This window comes from Aulonocara sp. 'chitande type north' Nkhata Bay, linkage group LG18, assembly GCF_057382095.1.
Source record: "Aulonocara sp. 'chitande type north' Nkhata Bay isolate Kocher_YH1m ecotype deep benthic linkage group LG18, A_spYH_male_GT1.1, whole genome shotgun sequence".
NCBI lineage: Eukaryota > Metazoa > Chordata > Actinopteri > Cichliformes > Cichlidae > Aulonocara > Aulonocara sp. 'chitande type north' Nkhata Bay.
In genome coordinates this window covers 30,183,726-30,199,272 of record NC_141361.1, presented here as the reverse complement: position 1 = coordinate 30,199,272, position 15,547 = coordinate 30,183,726, and the positions used below count along the sequence as shown (strand labels likewise).

Sequence of the window (15,547 nt, the reverse complement as noted above, 5' to 3'; positions counted from 1 at the left end):
TCCACTTCCTGCTGTGACAAAACAAATTTCCCACATGTGGGACTAATAAAGGTTATCTTATCTTATCTTATGAAATTCTGAAAAATATGGACACATAAAAAATCTTTAAAGATACAGTAAGTAGTTTTTTGAGTGTATTTGACAGGAACATAGTAACATTGCACAGTAATCATTAGTATTTAGTTACGTCTACCAACAAGTTGATGTATTCAAAATACATAGTAGGCGCAGATTTCTGGAAGCTGCCATGTTGCCCTGCCATCTTAAATACAGTAGCCAAGATAGACATAGCTGTTCCACCTAATCAGGTTTAATGTATGTGGCCACATATGTAGTATGCCACAGGAAGAGGAGAATATAACTTGTAGGCATTTGTGTGGCATGGGGATAATTTTTAATTTGTGTCTACATCTTCAGAGTTCAGACTTATGAAGGATCATACCGATGTTTTATTGTCAGGGAAGGGGTCACTTTCACCAAAGAAGCAAAGATACGAAGGAAAGAGACCATGCAACTGATAAAACATTTTCCTCTTCCTCCTTCCACCTCAATCCTCATTTCCTAAACGTAAGTCAGGAGTCCAACACATCAAAATTTGCATAAACATACTCATTTATTCCAGACATTTTCACAAACAATGTCAGCAGATTAGATGCAAAACCTTCCCGTCTTTAGGCAGCTGACAACAAGCTGGGTAAACAATAACAACAGGTGCTTATGTCAGCTAATGTTAATCCCTAAAATTCACACTTTACCTGTGATAAATAGTTTGATTACATTCTCACACTGTGTCTCATTAAGTGTGCAGCAATCTTAGATGCACTTCAAAGACAGTTTTACTACCGCCAGCTAACTGCAGCTAATCATCAGCGTTTACTGACTGAAGTTTAAGAAATCCTCAGCAACTCAGTTACTCTGTTATCATACTCTGTCTGAATGATTCATTTTGGACTCCTTTCACAAAGTAAATAGATGCCGACGCATATTGACAGCTGAAGTAAACAGTGGACTGACAGCCTACACTCACTACAGATGAATGGTGGCCAGAGTTGTTTGTCTTACAACAGCCACTGTAGCTAGGATTATGCACTTGAATTAGGAGGGGGGAAAAAACAAAATTCAGTTGACTGCAGTTTTCAACCTACTTACACCTACTGGTGATATTTTTCACACTGTAACACTGTATTTCAGTTCACATGCAGGCTTTCTAGTCTACTCCAGATGTCATGCGCGATAAGAGTCCCAACCTGAACATATCTGCATGCCGAGTGATTGTTGTAGCAACAGCTAGTATACATACTTAAAATGTACGAAATTTCAACTCAATCTGAGAGTATTTATGTGACTTATCATGTTCACTCAGTCTAAAGACCTGTTTAATGCTGAATTGCAACGCTTTCATTATAAAAAGTATTTCATAAGAGTTTCATTAGGTTGCAGCGTGATGAATTTAGATGTTCAATCACAACACAGGAACGTCTCACTCAATGTGAAAAGTCCAGCTCTTATCAAACCAAAATTGAGTCACAGTCACAATCAAAGCCCCATCAAGTGACAACAGGAAGTCAACATTATTAGATAAACATGAACTGATATGCATGTTTATCTAATAATACATGTTATACAGCAGTATTCTTTGTGCATTTATAATGTTCCACATTGGTCACATGAGGATCACTGCTGCTTGTATCTTTAATTCCACCAGGGACTGTTTATCTTCCAGTAACCTTTACCTGCCCTGTACCCATGACAGGTCCTATAATGAGAGAATGATGACACATTTATATTTAATATGTAGAGACAGGTAGATGGACTGCCTAACTGCTTGTCATAAAGTCAGCACAGGAAGAAACTCAGATCTGACCTTTAAGGTTTCTGAAACATGGCCTGATGTACTCGATTCTATTTTTCATCTCTGCATGCACCAGGAGGGGGTTTCATTTCCAGTTCAAACACCCCCACAAACTCACACGCCAAGACCAAACTAGCTGAAATGTACCCTCGGGTCAGTGTTTTCTGTGACAAATATAAGCCTATATTGGCTCTGCACAGTTTAAAGCAATTTTGGTAGGAATGTGTTTGACTCAATCACTTCTCCCAGAACAAGTAATAGAAGCAAACCCTCTCTTTGCTCTGGGGGTAATGTTCTCGCTTTGCCCTCTCTTAGCAGAAATAGGGCAGCAGGGAAATGCAAGTTCCTCTGCCTTCGACTTGGAAGAAAGAAATTATGCAGTCTGTGGGAATAACAGAATAATATCTGCAAAGTGCGGAGTGGTGGGGAATATTCTCTTCCAAGTGAAAACAGATTTTACCAGGACCTACATTAAAAATGGACATGAGAAAAAGTATCTTAAGTATTCTGAGCGAAATAAATAGTCCTATGTATAAATATCAAGGGCTATGATATAAATGTGGCTTACATGTATAAATAAATATCATGTAAGCCACAGTGACAACAAGACGATTAACTGCTTATCTTGTTTCAGTGCAATCTTCTGCTGGGAAACCTTGGTCCTTGCACTCGTGTAAGGCCTACTTTGACACTGAGCCTACAGAGCCCAGGTTGTGACACTTAGAATTAAATGTAGTGTAAGAAATACTAATCCTAATAGATTCACTTCAACATTGAAAGGATTGTGTGGGAGTTATGGTCCTTCTAGTGTCGCTGTTTAAAGGTAATTGGACACTTGGATGCATTGTACCTTGAAAAGTGAAGGCAGAGAAAAGGTGGAGAGAACCCCAGGTGTCTGCAGTAAAGGTCTGTGAGGGCATCTCCAGGGAAAACACAAAGTGTCTGCAGATATCTAAGACTTAAAGCAGTCATTCACCACATGCTTTTCAATAAGAATTATTAAATATCACTTTGGATGTGGATCTCTGCAATTATTCTCAGACCCCTAAATTCTGCAGTAAAAATTGCTGCATTTTTATGGAAGACTTTTCAATACTGCCGTAAATCCACTCCAATTAAAACTGAGACTTGGCACATTAATACAGTATGCATTTCTTTATGTAGAACTGAATATGCTTAAGCTTAGATCCCGAAGTTAGAAAGAAAAAAAAGCGAGGGGAAGAAAAAGAGACATTTTGGACTGTGGCATAAAATGGAAATGCACAACTTCTAAAGATGTGAGTTCCACCACTGAGCCTGGAGTCCTTTGCCACAACCATTTGGATGTAGAGTTTTCTTCCCTGCTATCCTTGAAAAGAAGAAAGGATTTCTCTTTGCAATAACTAGCACTAAATGGTAATTTGAAAAGCCACCTTTATTCTGCAACACAGCCTGAACTCTCTCGGGCAAGCTTTCATCTAGCAGTTCTCCGGGCTTCTTGAAGGCCATTCAAAGCTTTTTTTTGGATGTTGACTGCCTTTTGTTCTGGTGTCTGTCAAAATGCTCTAACACCGCTTCAATAACATTTAGGTCTGGGCTCTTGGGAGGCCGATCCATGCCTCACGGTGTTCCATTACGTGTTTTTCCATCCAGATATGCTGTAGCGCACTGACAGCGTGTTTGTGATGAGTGAAGAATGAAGTGTTCCCAATCAGACACATTCCAGATGGTATTAGATGGTGAATCAAAATCTAATGGTATTTTCCAGCATTCATAATACCATCAAGTTTGACAAGATCCCCAACACATCTGGCTGGAATTCCACCATCAAACCATGGCATAGCCTCCATTGTGTTTTACAGATGGCTGTAGACACTCCCACACATACATACTGACCACAGGACCTGTTTACAGCCCAGTTCTTGTGTAATTGGTACACCTCAGCCTTTCCCTTTAAAATATTTGTGATGAGGCTTCAGTAAAGTGTAGGTGTGCTGAGGAGACATCTCTCATATCCTATGTCAGGTCTTTCCTGAATTTTTTCCTATTTCTTAAAGACATGATTTTCAGATACAGTTCATTTGCTGTAGATAGAAGAGGCAGGCAGGAAAAGCTTTTGTCTTCCACCTGTCCAATTTCAATACATATTTTAAGGACACACTGCGCACCATGCTGAGATATACCAAGCTATTGCTTAATGCCGCTTTGATAATCACCTCGTTGGAGCAAAAATACAATTTTATGCCTGTCAAAGTTTTCTTCTGCATTTCTTAGTAGATTCTACTGAAGAAATTGGAACAAATTGTGTTTTGCAACAGGCTGCTAATAACAAATGCCTAAAGATACACTTTAAAAGTGGTTCTCTGTTCTGTATTACCTGCAGACAATGGTGCCTCATCCCTTGAGTTAGGTGCCTTTTTATGCTTGAATGATTCATAGGTCAGTGTTAAGCGGTTTGAAAAAGGAAAACCAACAACGGAAAACTTTGAAAGGGCTTCACAAAGCCAGGAGAGCTACTGCTCAAGGCCACTTGTAAAAAAAAAAAAAAGAAAAGAAGAAATGTAAGAAAGTGTAACAAAACAAGCACAACATAAAGCAATGAGGCATGACTCAAGACTTGTTTACAGAAATGCATCAACATAGCACTTTTTGCTATCAATCACAGACCTAGCTACTTGTTAAATCTAATTACATAAAAAAAAAAATTATATCACTCACACACACACACACACACACACACACACACACACACTTTAACAAGGACACCATTTCAGTTGTTTTTATTTCTTTGTGTCAGTGCAAAAAAAGGGAATGCTGGACAAATGTTTACATAAAAAATGTTTCCATAAAAGTAGAAAGAAAAAAAAAAAATAGCACTGCATCGTATGTGACCAGATCAGACTTATTCGGTGAGGATGGGATAGTCCAGATCAGCGGGGAGTTTAATAACTTCTTCTCGTCGCGATCTGTAGAAAAAAAACAAACAAAAAACGCGGCGTTTGTGTGAGACAGCAAAGTTATGAAAGCAAAAAAAGAAATGACACATTGTGACCTTCCCAGCCAGCAGCAAGTCTAAAAATTCAATATCACCATTTTCTAGTAAAGCAAAAGCAATATGTGTCATCATGTAGTCCTCAGAGAAGCATCTCATCACATGTACTATCTGCTGTGCTGTTCCACAGAGAATGAAGTGACGAACTGGCAATAACGTCTAATGTGACAGAGCACCTGAAGGACAATATATCTGTTTACTTTTCACTGACAAAAACAACTCAATATCCACAGACACATATGGCAGATTTAGTTTGGATATTTTGTACAATTTCTACAGTTTCTCATCGTGGGACACTTAGACGCACTTACATGTTTGCCTCAGCCAATGAAATTCATCACAACGAGATGGAGGACGGTGTGAGCGAACAGGAAGTCGGCGAAGGCTCTCTCTGGGGAGATGGACAGAAAATCTCCTTTGTTCTGTGGGTTGATCTGGATACGAAGACACACTGAAAAACAAACAAGGGATTAAGTATCAGCATGTACCTCTTTCACTTGTCAATGCACAACTGCAGTGGGGCTACAGCGGAGTTTTTTTTCCCCATGATAATTTAATAGTTTTAATATTAGGGTTAGTTGTTTAGTAGTTAAACACCAAAAGTCAGACAGCCTAATTTTTTCAAAATTTTCAGCTCGTTACCTGTTTTTGCATTTAGATGGAAATAGGAAGCACAGATACTACGCAGTATAGCTGAAATAATTCACTGAATAGCTGATTGGTCAATGCAGACTGATAATTTCTCCATTTTTGTCATCCTAAAAACACCACACCTCCATCACATTTATAAACCAATTAAATTCTCATACTTGTTAATGTCCAACATGAGTTGTAAAGGTCAACCGATTTATCAATGGGCTTAATTTACTGACTTCTAGTAGCCATTTGAAGAGCCATTGGTTTTGGATTTCATACCTGACAATATATGAAAATCTGATATAAAGTACTGATAGGAGAAACACCCTTCAATCATGTTATGATTACTGATGTTATATAGTGTGTAGACCAGAGGGCACTCTGCAACTTCTTGTTGGCATCATGTGTGTTTGTAATGCCACAAACAACTAGCAGCTGACAGAAAAAGAAATTCGAGTTCACCAACATAAACCTCTGGTGGTTGCAGCAACGGCAGATCTTCTAATGGCTAGATATACAGATATATGAGCCTATGTATTTATGTTTTTCCAGATGGACAAAACAAACAATTTCCACTAACATATGCTAGGTGTACATATGTATTTACTTCTTTACACTCAGGTCAATCCAGCTTGAAGCTAACATGGTGAAGGGTGTTTCTCCAATCAGTATTTTTAAAAATTGTATTTATCGTCCATTACAAATGCCAATGCCGACAGCATAAATCAGTGAATTGATACTAATGGCCACTTAAGGCTGGCTCCAAAAGCAAGTCAATGCCCATCTTAAAATCCCGAATTTTACTGTATTTTTTTATTTTTTATTTTTAAACAGAATGCTGGCTGTCAGCCAGGGATACCCCTCAGCCTCTTACTAGATGCACCAATGGAATGAATTTCAAAATCCTACATCAACTTGTTCTCAAGTTATCACATTCACAAGATTTTCAATTGATAAAATTGCTTCATTCTGGAGTTTTCACATTCACAAACATGGGTGCCCGCATCAGCTTTTCAGGACAAAGAGGTAAAAAGTTTACAGCACCGAACAAAAAACTTTTTTAGCTTCTATGCATGGGTTCCCCTTCACAGCAGCTAAACAGTGGGTTTTTTTTGTTATTGTTATTCCCCCCCCCATCTCCATCTGTATTATAAAACAATCCACCATGTTTGTGCTTTTGGTACCTTGAGCATTTTAATAAGAAACGTATGAAAACCAATTCAAAATCTCTGCACACCTGAAGGGCCGACAGTGTCGGAGGAAAAAACGTCCTCATATACAACTAAACGTAACCCTACACACTGTCTCAATTACAGATGAACTTTTATTGTTTTAATGGAATTACCTGACAAACGAGCCTATTCAAAATAGACTTGGTTTGTGGTTTGTTTTTATTTCTGATATTTTTAATTCTAATATTTTATTACTTGATTAAAATGTGCTTATTTACGCTAACAGTTTGAACCAAGCTTGCTAGTGTTGGCTAATATTTTGGCACACTATGCCATCATCCAAATAAGGTGATTGTTGGCTTTACCAAAAAAAATAAATAAATATGGCAGAGGACAAACGTAATATTTTGGCTTGTATATGCAGAGCCTACAAGTCAATGGTCCAAATCACTGTGTGACCATCTAACATAAATGTTAGATGGTCACACAGTGATTTGGACCATTGACTTTAGTCTGAGTCCATGGCCTTTCCATGCACCTGCGGTGGACAGTCCTGAAAGGTTCAGGAATACGGGAATGTATGAAAACTGCTTAAAGCACATTTTTCTAGGTGCAAAATAAGCATCTGTGCAGCCTTGAAAATAATGAACCAATGCCACCCAGAGAGCTACTCGGGAAACACGTGTATTCATTTCGTTTTAATATTAACTGAAGTCACGCTACTAGTTTAGCATAGATAGCTAACTTGTGCCTGAGTGCACGTTCTGGATCACCCCTTTTTGTAAAAAATAAAATAAAATTACCAGCGACACGTTTAATCGAATAAACACTTACCTGCGAGAATAAAAGCACCCACGCAAGAGATGAAGCCCGAGAGAAAGCTATTGAATGGAAAGGTGCCGACGAGGAGACAGTAGAGGAACTGCAGGGCTCCAGTTAACAAGATGTACAGCAGATATGCGTCCACCACTTTGAGTTTGTTGGGTGTCGTGGTGCCGTACTCGTCCAGAAACCGAGAAATAACAGATATCACTGAGTTCGACATGATTTTGGCCGTCTAATTAGCAGAAAATTACTCAGGATTTTGTTGCACGAAACCTTTTCCTCGGTCGAATAAGTGACGTGTCCCAATAAACCGGAAACGGACGTGGTGTTGCACGTTATACGTTCCGACCAAATCGGAACGAAAAGCCACAGAGTAGAGCACGGAGATGTAAAAATAAGACAGATGATTTTCTCTGCTGCTATCTTGAGTTGCAACGATATTAAGTTGTTATTTCTCTCTTTTTATGGCTTAATTTGTGACCTCAGGCTGTGTGGTGGTCAGCACAGTAGATAATAGCAAAAAGAAAAATGAAGAAAAAGATGAAAGGATATGGAGGCTGAAAGTGGAAATATTGAGAGTATCAGTACCAACCGTAGTATTGGTATTTATACTATTAAAACCCACCCCTAATCGCAACCCCCGAACGTGTGACTTTTTTTTCGTACAGTTCGAGCATCATTTCGAGAGACGATCTTTGTGTTTGATCAGCTGACGTAGGAATGTACTTGTTACAAAACATTAGAAATTAGCATACAGCAGCTGAGTGTAACTTGAAAGCAGAGGAGACAGAGCGTGTTATCAAACGTGATCAGACTGAATGTAGTCACCGGAATATGCCCACCAATGGATAACCCTGCGACCATCGCACCTGTGCAGAACGATTGTGAAACAGAGTAAGTAACTTAGCTTAATGCAGCCGAATACAACCATTCACAAAACGCTGCTAGTCGCCTTTAATCAAATGTTACTTAAATCTCGGAAGACTCGCTGTATTCAGACGCGTTTTGGGCTCTGGGCGGGATGAACTGTAAGACTGTGCTGTGTCATTGTTTGTGAATCGGTCTCTAGCTTCTTTTAATGTAAAATGTAGATGTTGCCATGGTCTTTGGCACGTTCTGTGTGAAATTACTCTTGGAAACATAAAGGCAAATACTAGCAGAGGTGGGACCAAGTCATTGTTTTGCAAGTCTCAAGTAAGTCTCAAGTCTTTATCCTCAAGTCTCAAGTCAAGTCTCAAGTAATGTCAGGCAAGTCAGAGTCGAGTCTCAAGTCACTGGTGTAAAAGTCCGAGTCAAGTCACAAGTCTGAAACTTTGAATTTCAAGTCCTTTCGAGTCTTTAAAAAAAAACAACGAAAAAATAATGTTGCAGTTATGCTAAATGTAAATATTAGACCATGTAATTTTAAAATCTGTGTTTTTCTCAACACATGACAAAATAGTGAACTTAGAAAATATACACAAATTGTGAAATTGCACCTCTTTAAAATGCAGCTCAATTAAACCTAGCTCCAAGAATAATTTTCACCGACAGTTCTGAGATAAGCTGCATGTTATTCTTGGATGCGGTTGTAGGACCAGCTTTAAAATCGCATGACAAAAATATACACATTAAAAAAAACTGTATCACCAACGTAGCCTGGACAACATTTGCTAGTTAGATGAAGTCAGCTATCTCATCGTAGCATATTTATATGCATATTTATAATCATACGGTTCTTGGAGTGAGTGCATACACTCATGAAGTTTAGTAACTTCAGGTCACTGCAACAAGCCCAGGTACAGTTTACCGACGGATGGGTACAGGACCTTGAACTGCACCGTGTAGAACGAAAGACCATCGTACGTATCATAAGTTTACCAGTCTCACAAATCGTCGTCATAAATACACATTCCTTAACCGTTTATTAATAGGACCTTTGAGCTCAACGGTAATTAATTAGTAGTGGAAATAATTTCTGGTAGCATCACAGAAATGTAGCAGTGACAACAATATTGTATGCTGTAATCGTACTGGGCAATTAGTGATACAAAAAACCTGTTTTATCCTGTGAATAAAAGTATATGTTTTTGTCAATGTACCATAATAACAGAAGCGAAACGCAATATTGTGTCAGGACAATTCACTATTTATGCACAATAAATAAAGGAGCATAGCGCGACAATTTCTGTTCAGCGCCAGACTTGCTTGTAACCTATATCACCAATTATGTTATGAAAAATGACGTATTAACTACTAAAAAACACTGACCTTCGTGTAAATGCTTGGAGCAGACTAACCTGTGAGCTGGAGTGTTCTGGGATGTTATATTTGATCTTTGAATGGCTGCAATCCAGGCCATCCGTCGTGTCTTTGTTACTTCGGAAACATGGCTTGAACAATTTCTCTTCAACGACGTAATCCGATAACAACCGATCTCTTTACCCGTCGGCTTCCCGTGGCTGTCATGCGACCGGCTATTGCAGTTAATCATACAACGGCTTCTTGACATTTTTGTGTTTCTTTTTATCGCTGTATAACTGATTTTAATTGAAAGCCTGCGTGCGCTAGTACCGCTTGCCACGAGTTCCCAGAATCCTTTGCGGTTCTACCCGTGAATGACGTCACATTTTCAATCTCTATATAATATGCATGTTAGATTTTATATTTGGGGTAAAATATCAAGTCTTTTCAAGTAAACCGGTTCAAGTCCAATTCAAGTCCCAAGTCATTGGTGTAAAAGTCCAAGTCAAGTCACAAGTCTTAGAACATTTTTTCAAGTCAAGTCTAAAGTCATAAAATTAATGACTCGAGTCTGACTCGAGTCCAAGTCATGTGACTCGAGTCCACACCTCTGAATACTAGTATGGCAGAAAGTTATTTAACAGTTAGCTTTAAGTAACAAAGACATACAAAGTTATAGTAAAATGATGGTAAGTGTAGTCTACTGTTGACTTGTGAAGGTAGGTCTAATAAGGTAATCATAAGGTAGGTAGGACTCTATTGGAGTGTCACCTGCACTCTTGGCTAACAGGTGCGTTCTACTTGTTATTGGCTGACAACAAAAAAAGGAGGAACAGGGGTGAGTGTGACTTATCAAAATGACTCAGCAAAGCTAAACTGCTTTGTTGATTGGTGAATAGGTGAAAAGCTCCTGGGATGTACCTGATGTAATGATGACAGAAGCAGAAACGCGATCCTGTTCTTTTTGTACCTCAGTGTAGAAAAAAAAATCTATTATTCTAAAAATGAATGCTAATGAGAATGGAGGTAACCAGGATTTACCCCACCACCATCAATCCTACAAGTCTGACTTTGATTAACAGCATGATGAAACGTGACTCTCGGCTCTGGCTCTGTACCACTCAAGTGTCAAGTGCATTATCTATGCAACATTATTTGCATTTCAAATAGTGATAACATTGATTTTACTTGCTTGGTTTTGCATCGGAGGAATTTTGTATTGTGTTTCTACTCCACTATCTAATATCCCTTCATTCTTCAAATGTCTTTCTCTCATTCTGTCCTCGTCAGGACAAGTTCAGCTTGGAGCTGGTGGCCTTCCTGGCGCCCTACCTCCATGTCCCTTTTGAAGACAACTGAATCTAAGATTCTTGCCTGTAAGGATATGTTGATATTAGCTGGGTGATTACATAACAGGAAATGATATATAACTGTTTTTGTTTAAGACTTTAACCCTAATGATTATTCCTTCTTGTCTGGTAACATCAGGTATTCAGAATGATCTATGGGCCAGATTTGTGACCCTACAAAACCAGTACCGGATATGGACTCTGACCATCACCAACAAGGCGGTTCGCAAACCTGTAGAACAAGGTAGAGATCTCAGCTCCCCTTTTCGTATTCTTTGTTTGATTATAAGCAGACATAGCTGTAAAGTATGAATTGTCATAACAATGGCGTAATACATCATTCTTTCCTGTTCCTGTGTTGCCTGTAGTGCCTAAGACTCCACTGGTAATGGTTCATGGCTTTGGAGGAGGGGTGGGTCTGTGGATCAGGAACCTAGACGCCCTGAGCCGGTCAAGGCCCGTCTACGCGTTTGACCTCCTTGGTTTTGGCAGGAGTTCCAGGCCTCCCTTCCCTTCAGATGCTGCCGAGGCAGAGGAGCAGTTTGTGGACTCCACTGAACAGTGGAGGCAGTCTGTAGGCCTGGAGAACATGATTCTGCTGGGACACAGCCTGGGGGGTTACCTGGCAACCTCGTATGCCATTCAGTATCCATCTAGGTAAGAAAGCTGATGAAATACGCAGTCCATCATCTGTGGTCAGAATTACCTGTGGCTTACATTAGTCACTAGTATTTGAATTACGTGCGTCACATGTGTCATGTTGAATATTAACCAGGCGTGGCCATAGCAACATAATAAACCTGTTATGTTATTAAAGGCTGGATGTAGCTTAATGGTACTGTATAGATATGAACAGTATACAAATCATCTTATATTACTGTCCTCAAGAAAGCAACAGTTTCCAAAGTATAATCTGACTGTCCACTTTATTAGGTACACCTCTTCAGCTTCTTGTTAATAGAACTCTAATGAGCCAATCACATGGCAGAAAATCACCGCATTCAAGTATGCAGACGTGGTCAAGATAATGCGCGGAACCTCAAAATGGCAAAGAAAGATGATTTAAGTGACTTTGAATGTGGCATGGTTGGTCCAAATTGGCAGCAGTAAATTTATTAGATAAAGCTACTTCTGGGAATTTTTTTCCTCTGGGGTTAACAGAGAATGGTCCAAAAAAGAGAGAATATCCAGCGAGCATCTTCACACAGGCTCACCAAAATTGGACAGGATAAAAGACGGGAAAATTGTTTGTTGAGATTCGGTGTTAGGGTCAGAATCTGACATAAACAACATGAAAGCTTGGGGTCGTTCTCCTTTGTGTCAGAAGTTCAGGCTGCTGCTGGTGTTCTAATGATGTTGGGGATATTTTCTGGGCAGGCTTTGGGCGTTTAGTGTCAATTAAGCAACCATCCAACACTCTGTCGACCATGTCCATCAATTTATAGTCACAGTGTGTCCTCTTTGTGATGAATGCCTCCACCTGGATAACCCACTATGTCAGACATCAATATAAATGACATTTATTTTTTTTAGCAAATTAAGCTTAAATCTGCACTGACTAATATTTGTTGTGCTAACAGCGGGTCACGTTACTGTCTGTAATGTGAAAACTATCACCAGCCTCATCAGCTTCCCTTTGTTTTTACAGCCTGTTATTGTGTTAAAGCTTGAAACTGTACTGTGTTGCTTCAGTCTCAGCCATCAGTTATTTCTACTGTAATGTTTCATTTTTACCAACTCGTGACTTTTTTCTATAAATGAGCTGGCGACTCATACTAATACATCGTGCTGTATGTTATCGTGATTATATTCTGCTTTCTTTTTCACAGAGTATCACACCTTATCCTGGTAGATCCCTGGGGTTTTCCGGAGCGACCCAAGGTCCAGAACCAGCAGGGCCAGGGGACAGATGTGGTGAAGAGGCAGTCCCCTCCCCGCTGGGTGAAGGCTATCCTAGCAGTCGTTACCCTCTTCAACCCACTTGCTGTGATTAGAGCAGCGGGACCGTTGGGTAAGAAGTGCGAACATCGTTCTGCTGCTGCGCTGTGGCACGCGTAATGTTGCGACCTCCTTCTCACAACGTGTTCTGCATCCAGGTCCGGGCTTGGTGAACAGATTCCGTCCTGATTTCAAAAGGAAGTTTGAAGATCTGTTTGATGACGACACCATGACCCAGTACATCTACCACTGTAACGCACAAACACCAAGGTATGTGAAGAAACACCCCCCCCCCCCCCCCCCCATATTAAAAATGCGATTCTGATTAGAGAGAAGTGACAACCTTCTCTTTCTCTTCCTCCATCCAAGTGGAGAGGTGGGTTTTAGGGCCATGACGGAGTCCTTGGGTTGGGCTAAGAGGCCGATGCTGGATCGGGTTCATCAGCTGCCCGCCTCCATGCCCGTCACTCTGCTGTATGGAGCACAGTCCTGGGTGGACAGCTCATCCGGATACAAAATGGCTCAGATTAGGAACCACTCCAACACCAGAGTGCTGGTAAGTAGAGACACACACATTTGCATCCATAGAAACACAAAGACAAGCATATGAGTCTAATTCAGCTTAATGTTATGTTAATATAATTAAAATCAACTTTGCTGTACATTCCTGCTGACTGCTCCTATCTGCTCCTCTTTGCAGCTGATAAATGAAGCCTCCCACCACGTGTACGCAGATCAACCAGGGGAGTTCAACAGAGTTGTTGAAAATATTTGTAAATCTGTGAACTGACATGTTTTTGGACTGAACTTGTTAAGAAAAAGTGGCGATGGTCTTAACACCGGCACTTTTGCATGTGAAGTATGCTGGGTGGGTTTGCATATTGAAATGCCATGATTTTGATTGTAGTTTCTTTATTATTATTATTATTGTAACAAGTTGTTGTTATTATTATTCCAGTAAAACTCTTATATTTGTTAGAAGGGGTTTTTAGTGTTATTTACATTTATTTTTGACATTTTCATGAAGAGCATTAACCGAACTGCCAGTGCCGAAATATACTGGGTTGTCATATTCCTTTAACACTCAGTGGAACACGCACACGGCTATGGATGTGTTATTTATTACCCATCAGCCACATGATTCCCGGTTCACACTTCAATATGTGCCTGACAATTTTTCTTTAATCCCTGCTCTTAATGTCTTCCTCATGTATCAATCAGCTGTATTTTGTAAAATGAAACCAGTAAAAGCTTATTTAAACTACCTACGAGTGATGCACTTTATTGCCCCACCAGCAGGGGGCAGTGACAGCTGGCATATTTTTTAGGTTTTATACTCTCAGTGGGTTTTGCCCATCAGTGGCACTGTATAGCGGTTAGCATTGTTCCCTCACGGCAGGGGTGTACCCACCACCTACCCAGTGAATGCTGGGATAGGCTACACCCTATCCACCCCTGTCTGCGACTCCAAATGGACAAATTGATGAATGGATATGAATTATAAATATCAAATGAGAAAGTCACTTAAAAATATATATTTACCAATTGTTAGAACAGCTGTTTAAAACTGTAAAACTTACAAGTATATAGATTTAAATTAACCTGTAAAGTAAATGTAGCATAAAAATAAATGCAACTGAAGAAAAAAGTATATTTGGTAAAAGTTCCATAACACTTGTGATAAATCAGAAGTTGATTAAGTAAAAATACAGTTTTATATATATTTTTTTGTACCGTGTTTGAAGGTGGTAATAAGTTAAGAAAAAATGTAACATCAAAAGTATAACAAATTATAAATCTAAACACAAAACTTGATTAACAGCTATAAAAGGTAACTTTTTTACATTTACTTTTCTTACTTTACTTTTAAAAATCTTAAACTTTTAATTTTATGTGATAAGTTATAAAAATTGTGCCTGAATGCAGAACTATAAAACATAAAATTAAAAAAATAACATTGTATTAATGTGAAAGGTAATATTACATCATCAAATCTGTGATAAAGTAAACAGTAAAACTGTTATTCCATCTCTTTTTGGCATACTATAATTACTGGGACATTATACGCTATATTTAACATTCAGATGAATTTTAAAACCTGAGTTTTTAAAATGTGTCAAATTCCACTTCAAACTGTCCGACAAGCCCACCGTCACAATGCTTGATGAACTGGAATTCAGGAAATACGTGAGTTCATAGCACTGCAAGGAATATGATCTGACATCTTTCTCTGATGGCTTCAATGACAGCGATTACTTCCTTTATGAACTCGTACATTTTCTAATGCCTTGAATGTGAAAGAGAGCTACAAATTAGAGCTGTTAAACGAGTCGAGTGGCATAAAGGGCGCAGTATTTCTCTGTAAAAAATGCTAAAACTATGAGCCACTGCCTTAGCACAGTCAGCTTTAAGTACCTGGGAATACATTACTCATCCTGATTGGTGAAACGCAGTAAAGGTGTGTCACCCACCATAATTTGTAAGGCTGAAATTAGTCACTCTCTTTTTTTTGCGCCATAAA

General features: G+C 39.2%; 2 protein-coding genes across 2 annotated transcripts; one reads left to right on the top strand and one right to left on the bottom strand.

The window, feature by feature from the left end:
* Positions 1–4,595: 4,595 nt before the first annotated feature.
* dad1 (defender against cell death 1) lies at positions 4,596–7,843 on the bottom strand. The gene is made up of 3 exons (XM_086272036.1): positions 7,526–7,843; positions 5,195–5,334; positions 4,596–4,797 (listed from the first exon to the last, which is right to left on the bottom strand). Exons 1-2 carry the CDS (start codon positions 7,734–7,736, stop codon positions 5,204–5,206), a joined length of 342 nt encoding a protein of 113 aa, XP_086128162.1. The 5' UTR covers positions 7,737–7,843; the 3' UTR covers positions 4,596–4,797; positions 5,195–5,203.
* Positions 7,844–7,876: 33 nt separating this feature from the next.
* Positions 7,877–14,290, top strand: abhd4 (abhydrolase domain containing 4, N-acyl phospholipase B). Its single transcript, XM_086272035.1, has 8 exons — positions 7,877–8,410; positions 11,030–11,115; positions 11,228–11,332; positions 11,457–11,745; positions 12,918–13,099; positions 13,185–13,296; positions 13,396–13,582; positions 13,727–14,290. Exons 1-8 carry the CDS (start codon positions 8,361–8,363, stop codon positions 13,814–13,816), a joined length of 1,101 nt encoding a protein of 366 aa, XP_086128161.1. The 5' UTR covers positions 7,877–8,360; the 3' UTR covers positions 13,817–14,290.
* The last annotated feature ends 1,257 nt before the right edge of the window (positions 14,291–15,547 follow it).

What these genes read in the sequence shown, in the direction of transcription:
- dad1 (XM_086272036.1), bottom strand. Translation starts at nt 7,736, where the DNA reads ATGTCGAACTCAGTGATATCTGTTATTTCTCGGTTTCTGGACGAGTAC. An exon ending in GGGTGCTTTTATTCTCGCAG is followed by an intron (nt 5,335 to 7,525) that starts GTAAGTGTTTAT and finishes TTTGTTTTTCAG; the next exon opens with TGTGTCTTCGTATCCAGATC.
- abhd4 (XM_086272035.1), top strand. Translation starts at nt 8,361, where the DNA reads ATGGATAACCCTGCGACCATCGCACCTGTGCAGAACGATTGTGAAACA. An exon ending in TGTAACGCACAAACACCAAG is followed by an intron (nt 13,297 to 13,395) that starts GTATGTGAAGAA and finishes CCTCCATCCAAG; the next exon opens with TGGAGAGGTGGGTTTTAGGG. An exon ending in ACTCCAACACCAGAGTGCTG is followed by an intron (nt 13,583 to 13,726) that starts GTAAGTAGAGAC and finishes TCCTCTTTGCAG; the next exon opens with CTGATAAATGAAGCCTCCCA.